This window comes from Oryza sativa, chromosome 6 (assembly GCF_034140825.1).
Source record: "Oryza sativa Japonica Group chromosome 6, ASM3414082v1".
Taxonomy (NCBI): Eukaryota; Viridiplantae; Streptophyta; class Magnoliopsida; order Poales; family Poaceae; genus Oryza; species Oryza sativa.
Window position 1 is genome coordinate 11,061,829 of NC_089040.1, and position 7,680 is coordinate 11,069,508.

Here is a 7,680-nt window from a genome sequence, read left to right on the forward strand (position 1 = left end):
AAACTTTCAACTCAAAATACAAAAACTTCTAACTCGGATTTGAAAATTTTCAAATCGATATTTTTGAAAAACTTTCAAATCGTATTTTGAAAATTTACAAGATCAATTGTTTTTGTTTTTTATTGAGAAATTACTATAGCATTTTCACTAATCACCATGATTAATACTAATTGTTAGGATTAGTGACGTCGTTGTCGGTGGAGGCCCGCGTGCGCGCGAGCTAGCCTCCTCGCGCGTACGTGCGAGCTAGCCATGCCCCTTATTCTAGCTTACCAAACATTCGACGTGGGCCAAAATATATGGGTCAGCCTGCCTACCTTTTGACCTATTAATTTCTTAGTGGGCCAAATTCCTGTGGCCTGTGGTCCTGTGGATCACATTTTAGCCCATTAAGCTGCTCTACACCAGCCAATTTAACAGCATAAGTGGGCCATTTTTGGCAATATATTACGATCTAAGGAATAAGTCTACTTGATCTCCCTAGTCTCCCTCAACCGCAATTCTAAGTTTAACGTCTCCCCATCTTGAAAACTGGTGCAAATCGATACTTAGTTTTCGTGCCATTTGGCGTCTACATGGCACTTACGCGTCAGTTAAAAATAAAAAATAAAAGTTTAATGAACTCACATGTCAATCAGACAAAACAAATACTAAAATATAGTGCCCCACATATCAGTCTTTATCCTTCACCCATATCTCTCTATCTCCCATCTTGTTCCCACTAAGATGTCCCTGACGAGCTCGACGTGGTGTCCACTGAAGCTCCCTCGCCGGACTCCGTCCCGCTGCCGTCGCCGTCCACCACCGGTCGCCGCCCCACGCTCCCTTGCTGTCCTCCGCGAAGAAGAAAATGAGACCGGGGAGAAGGGGGGAGAGAGAGCCGTGTCCCCGTCACCGCCGGCGCTGCCGCCCTAGAGAGTCGCGTTTCTGCTGCTGGCTTCTTCTTGCTTGGCATCTGCGAAGCACAGGAGTAATGGCACGAGGTCGACGACGCTACGCTGCCGTTCCATGGCAAGGATGAGCCGCGGAGGTACGGGAAGATCATGGCGTAAGTGGCCAGGTTGAAGAAGTCTTCTTTTCTCTCACTCACACCGTCAGCTGCTAGCTTTGTTAGCTAGGAGTAGCTAGCTGCTTGTCCTCTTGCTGTCGAGAGGAGGAAGAAAGACTCGAGGTCTCGGCGCCGGAGCTAAGCTGCTGGTGGTTGGTTATCGTGTTGACTTGTGCAGAGCCCAGACGGCAATGTCATCGACTGCGTGCCACCTCACCTGCAGCCGGCGTTCGACCACTCGAAGAAGCTCCGAGGACAGAAGCCCGAAGTGACTGATCAATCCATTAATTATTCATTCTTTTTTGTTTCGATTTGCAGTGATCGTTCCTATCTCGGTCGATGTTTTCTTAATAATGTTTGTGACTGTGTGTGTGCGGCTGCTTGCAGGTTGAGCCCGAGCCAGAGGAGAGGCCCAAGGTCGACGGCGCGTCGGCGGCGCAGGGGGAGGCGGCGGAGGAGGAGGAGGTTGTGTTCCCCGCAGGCGTGGACGGACGGCGACGAGCCGGACGACGAAGCGCGATGTGCTGAGGTCCAGCTCCTCCCTCCGTTTTGGGATGAAGTAGCCCCGTGCCGCCGGCGTCGTCCGCTGTGACTCCACTAGCGAGTCAGTGGCGTAGCTACGATTTAGAGTAAGGATGGTCCGTCTACATGTAATATGAAAATTAAATGGGTGGTCCACTGTACAATTTTATTATATACATATACTATTGTTTTAATCTCGATCAAATTCTTAGGTGGTCCACGGACCACAGTACCACCTAGCTAGCTACGCCACTACTAGCAACGGCCACTAGAGGTTAGGGATGGCATGTGAGTCCCATAATATTTTTAATTTTTTCATGTGATTGACATGTGAGACTCATAGATTTTTTTTTTTGGTAGGGTTGCAACTGACATGTGGATCCTATTGAATTTTTAATGCCACGTAAGCGCCGTATAGCCGTCACGTGAGATGAAGACTAAGTCAACCATGACACGTAGGCGCCACATCAGTGAAAACCACTCTCAAAACTACAGAGTCATTTTATACCGGTTTCGATAGTTGGAGGAGTTGTGGTGTCGACGTTGAGGGAGGTGATTTAATCAAGAGCAAGAATTGAGGAATGTCAAATAGACTTATTCTGAGTAATAAGGTATAGTGGACTAAAATTTCACCCGGCTGTCAACTACTACCTCCTTTGGTCTATTTGGAAATAAGTTCACTTTGAGTCCCTTAAATACATATCTAACCTTATTCATATTCCTAAACCGCAATTCCATATATCTTGAGCCTCTAATAAATGAAATAGGTGTAACTTAATTCTCTCAACAGTTATCAGAGTAGTTTTCTCTGGCGTGGCATGTTGGCCTAGTCCAAATAGCTGTCAATTATGTGGGGCCCACCTGTCATTGGCCCCTCTCTTTCTTCTCTTTTCCTCACGATGGCGGCGAGCATGGCAGCAGGGCAGTGGTGGGATGCAGCAAGGCGGCAACGGGTGGCAACAGGGTGGTCCTCCAGGCGCTTGCTCGTGATGAGCCCTCGCCACCGAGTCCACTGCCAGAGCACGCTGCCCATCTAAAGCAGCAAGGCCATGATCGATGCCGTCCTGGGGCTCGATGCCCTCGAAACAACGATGAGAAACAATGACGCGACCTCGGAGCCAAACAAGGATGACGCGACCATCGATTGTCGCTGCTTCTTTGCCAGACGGATGTAATCGCAGTGGGCAGCGGATGGGCATCTCAAAGAGCACGCCCCAGTAGGCGAGGATCACGTCATTGCATAAGGAGGTGGACCTTGTCGCCATCGGCAACGGTGCGCGTCTTGGTGGAGTGGGCGTTCGATCTACACTCCTCTGCCGCCGAGGCCACCTCATGCTTCACGAGCACCAGCCGGAGCGGGCTCAACTAAGAGAACCCAAAGGGGATATTGCTCTGTGACGGCCGGTGTCTGCCCTTCCATGGTGGCAGCTCGAGTGGCAATGGGTCTGGGCTCGAGGAGGGCGAGATAGCCGACAGTGTGACCAAATTGGCATACGACAGCAACGGGAGCGAGTTGAGCGAGAAGAACATTGGCTGCGACTATGACCACATGTGGAGGATAGAGGGTTCCACCGCTGCCGCCGCTAAAGGGAGATGCACCTGCGGGTGTGCCGGTTGCCGCAGGTAGCTACCCACTTCCACCACCAGCCTATGATGACACTAGGTGGGAGTGCGCTGCTGGATTGTCTACCTTGTGCTGTCATCATGCGATGCTAGTGGCTTCCTCTCCTTCATTGCTATGGCAGCGTGTTGCTCCAGCGGTAGACGACATGACCCAGTTGCGGTGGTTGCCTCGTCAGCTCACTCCATCATCACCACCGCTCCCCTCATGGGAGGAGGGTGACGAGTAGAGCTACACCGCTCGCCGTCAAGGTGTCAACGCTTTTGTGTGAAAGAAAGGAGAGGAGAGAGGGGATGATAAGAGTGGGGACTGACACATGGGCCCCACACTTTTTTTCCCTTGTCACCCCATGTCTATTTTAATCTTCACAACGACTGGGCTGCTATATGGATTCGCGCATTGCCATCCACCTACGAAATAGCTGAGGGAGTCATTTTGAATGGTTTTAATAGTTGAGGGGTTGATATACCCGGTTTTGCGATCGAATTATACAAATTAGATTTCAACCTATAATTAAGGGAGTCAAATTGGACTTTTTCCAGTCTATTTAGTGCCTGTTTGGCACGGCTCTAGCTCTAACTCCATCTCTTCTAGAGTTAGAGCCTAGCCAAACAGTTTCAGCTCCATATAAAATTGTAGTGGAGCTGGCTAGAGCGCTATCACAAAATGAACTAGATAGGTGGAGCTAGGTTTAGGCTGTTCCACAACTCTATTTTAGACTCAACTCTTGAAGTTAAATTTAGAAGTTGGGGCTCTACCAAATGATGTCTTAGATCTGATCAACCTAATTTTGATTTTCTAGCACAATTCAGGTATATTGAGCAGCAGTTTTTCTAATTTCGGCAAATGATGGAGGGGATAAATTTCGCCCCTTTTTTTATTTTAGGTCCCACCCCCACTCCCAACTCCTTTTTTTTGCTTGCTTGTAGTGGATCAAAGTTCGAGTTCATTTAGTACTACATAATAGATAGATTAAGAACGACTACTGTTGTGTATGAATTCAGTAAATTCAGGTTTCATCTGAGGATGGACGAGAACTCAGGCAGGTGTGAATCCAGTGCACATGGCAGGCTCGCACGATAAGGAATAATATTTTACTATGCTGTTATCTAGCTTTAAGAGCAATTAGGTTTCTGTGTCACTGTGATCTACACGCTGTTACTGTTAGGGATCACAGTTATTTCAAAGTACTCAGCATGAAAACGACGACTTCACAAACGATCTCTTTTCTTGTCAGTCAGACCGCATCTCAAATTGCACGAGTTCTACTATTAACATCTACCCCAAAAATACGTTTCTTAGTGAGTCTCTTTATTAATCTCTCTCCAGAACTATTTTATGGTCACTCACACAATTGCTACCTTTTGTTAAGTAGCCCTAGTACTTGTTCCAGCTGATTCTTCACCATATCTATGGAGCTTAATTAAATAGCAGATGCTGAATAAAGGTACGTGCTAAGATTACATCTAAGATCCAACTTGCACTTTTATTGTTGTGTAATCTAAAAAAAGTCTACTCTCCCCAGTGTTAAGGACTCAAGGCAATGTACTGGCATATGCATCAGATATGACTAGATCCATCAGATTCTTTACAATGTTCGAACCAGTGACAGTTGCAACTTGCAATCTGTAACTTGTGCAGTCAAAATGCAACATCTCAGCTGGAAAGGAAAGGAAGGCCATGAGGCAAGCGACCCAGTCATGCGGGAACACCATTCTATCCGTCTGAAGGCATTCTTTCTCTTAAATGCTACTGCATTTGTCATGTCCCTGCTCACCATTATGCTGCTTCTAGACAAGCGGCTCATCATCCCATTACTCCATGACAAGGTTCCAAGCACAACTAGACCAGTGCGGACTATAGTGCTCAAAGCATACATCTCTATTGCTCTTGTCGGTCTTGCGGGGGCCTATGCCACCGGAAGCAGCCGAGAAAGTGACACTACCATCTATGTGGGCAGTCTAGTTTTTGCCGTTCTTGCATGCATTATTGTCCTCAAGACAATTATATTCCATCAGTCAGATTCAAGTGACAGGTATGGAATGCATGTATATTTTTCTGCTTCCAAATATTATTGACATATGCAATTCCATCTTAAATACACATGCTCATGAATGACTAGGTCAAGTAATGGGACGAGAAGAAGAAATGGTGAAGCACAGGCAAACCCAAGCAGTAGAAGAGAACAAACAGGCACAAGCCATGGTGGAGCCAAGTTGCCCACAAGCAATGGTGTACCACCGACCACAAGAAATGTTGGAGTGCAGACGGACACGAGCAATGGTGGAGCAGACACAAATACAAGCAATGCGGATATTCTGGAGAAGGCTCAATCTCTTGTTGTACTGCTTTCCACTCTTGTAGCAACTGTCACATACCAAGCAGGACTAGTCCCACCAGGTGGTGTTTGGCAGGACAACTGGAACGGACATGAGGCTGGCGATCCAATACTCCTATCCATGCAACCAGAACGTTACAAGGTATTTTTTTACTGCAACTCAATGGCCTTTGCAGCGTCCTTGGTCATCATCATCTTGGTCCAGTATAAACCTATGCTCAAGCGCCGCATACTACAGTTTGCCATGATACTGGATTTGTTTGGCCTAATTGGTGCATACTCTGCTGGGAGCTGCAGAGATGTAACCACATCCATTTATGTCATTGCCTTGGCTGGAGCTGTCCTAGTCTATGTGATTATTCATGTTCTGTTCGTCACACTTGAAGATGAGGACATAGGAAAGAAGGGTGGGGACAAGGACAGGAAGCTTGAGGACAAGAGGCGCAAGAGGTTGCTCCTTTTTGCTGTGTTGGGTGCGACCCTCACTTATCAAGCTGGGTTGACCCCACCAGGCGGGTTTCGTCTGAAGGATGATGAGTTTGGGCACAATGCAGGCGACCCTGTCATCTTTTACAACTATCCAAGCCGTTATAAGGCGTTCTTCTACTGCAACTCAGTGAGCTTCATGTCATCGATTGCACTCATTATACTCCTTGTGAACCCAATCCTGTACAGACCAGCCATACGAAGCTATGCTCTCTCAGTTTGCACAGCGGTAGGCATGTTTGCTCTCATGTGTGCCTATGCTGCCGGAAGCACCCAACACCTAAAAACATCCATATATATCTTCGGGTTGGTAGCTTTAGTGCTCTTCATTATGATCTTAGTCCTAATATGTTTCTATCATAGAGATGTCAATACAGGAAGCATGTCAACCAACGAAGAAGATTTAGAGACAGGAAGTGGAGTTAAGACCCCTGTGAAACAAGAAGCCTTCACTGAGACAAAGTCTGTTGATGAAATAAAAGAAGATAACACAGCAGCAAAGTCCCCTAAAACAAAGGAAGATGACAGCACAGTGGAATCCTCTGAAATAAAATATGAGGGTGAATCCAAACAAAATACAACCAACAAGTCCATTGAACAGAATAGAACAGACACAGACTCTCTCAGGACAGAGGAAGACTCAAAAAAGAAACATGCAACACGCAAATACTTGATGTTGTTAGCAGTCTTGGCGGCAAGTGTTACTTACCAGGCCGGCCTCAACCCACCTGGGGGTGTGTGGCAGGGCAATAGCAATGGTCATGCAGCCGGTGACCCAGTTATGCATGACAACAGAAGGTACCGTTACCTCATCTTCTTTTACAGCAACTCTTTTTCCTTCATGGCATCCATTGTTGTTATCATCCTGTTGCTACCGGAGAAACTGCTAAGGGAGAACCGGTCGTTTAAGGTGATGCATTTAACCATGGTCATGAACTTGCTCGGCCTCCTACTAGCCTACATGGCTGGCTCCAGAATGAGGTCAGAGTCTTCTGGATATTTCATGGAGTTTGTTATCACTACACTATGCTTTGCTGCACTCCACAAGATTCTATCCAGCGAAAAGGAGCAACAAAATGATCAGCCTTCTCAGGTAGACCAACAAGGGGATAGTCAAGTCAGTTAGTTTAGATGTTACTGTGCCTTGTAACTCTATCAACACATGATTTCTTTGTTTACTAGGATGCATTTTGTACTTTCCAATATATTAGCTGGATAAAGTCAGGCACAATCACAATGTATGTGTTCCCAAAAAATAAACCATGATTATAAATATCAAAGTTAAGTCCTGCTTGCCCAATTTTTAGGAGCCAAAAGAGACTTCCAGGTTTTCAGAAGTATTGAAACATGTCAAGTGGCTTTCAAATAGTACAGTTTGCTTCTACAATATTTTTGAACTAAATTTGATATTTTCTGATCTAAAAAACAATTTCTTAAAGGGCTTTGTGGTACATTTATTTAAACAAAGTATATGAATCTTAAAATAAAATCAATTTTTAATGGCTAGCGTTTTATGCAGGAGTAAATACATTTCACGTGCTTATGAAGTATAAACAACGAAGAAAAAATGTTTTTACCCATCTCTCCAATGAAATCTTCCATGTTTTCTTGGGCCCAAACCTAGATGCAGGTCAACCATTACTTCTCCCCTCTGCGGAGTCCACT

The 7,680-nt window shown here is 46.0% G+C and overlaps 1 protein-coding gene and 1 long non-coding RNA gene across 2 annotated transcripts; both read left to right on the top strand.

Annotated features, from left to right (window-relative positions):
- The first annotated feature begins 694 nt into the window (after window positions 1-694).
- Window positions 695-1,897, top strand: LOC136357094 (uncharacterized). The gene is made up of 2 exons (XR_010742161.1): window positions 695-1,048; window positions 1,436-1,897. It is a non-coding gene; the product is annotated as an uncharacterized lncRNA (long non-coding RNA).
- Window positions 1,898-4,865: 2,968 nt separating this feature from the next.
- Window positions 4,866-7,267, top strand: LOC107277285 (uncharacterized). Its single transcript, XM_066311313.1, has 2 exons — window positions 4,866-6,477; window positions 6,643-7,267. The coding sequence occupies exons 1-2, from the start codon at window positions 5,306-5,308 to the stop codon at window positions 7,139-7,141; spliced, it is 1,671 nt and encodes a 556-aa protein (XP_066167410.1). The 5' UTR covers window positions 4,866-5,305; the 3' UTR covers window positions 7,142-7,267.
- Window positions 7,268-7,680: the final 413 nt, after the last annotated feature.

What these genes read in the sequence shown, in the direction of transcription:
- LOC107277285 (XM_066311313.1), top strand. Translation starts at nt 5,306, where the DNA reads ATGACTAGGTCAAGTAATGGGACGAGAAGAAGAAATGGTGAAGCACAG. An exon ending in GAAGCCTTCACTGAGACAAA is followed by an intron (nt 6,478 to 6,642) that starts GTCTGTTGATGA and finishes AGACTCTCTCAG; the next exon opens with GACAGAGGAAGACTCAAAAA.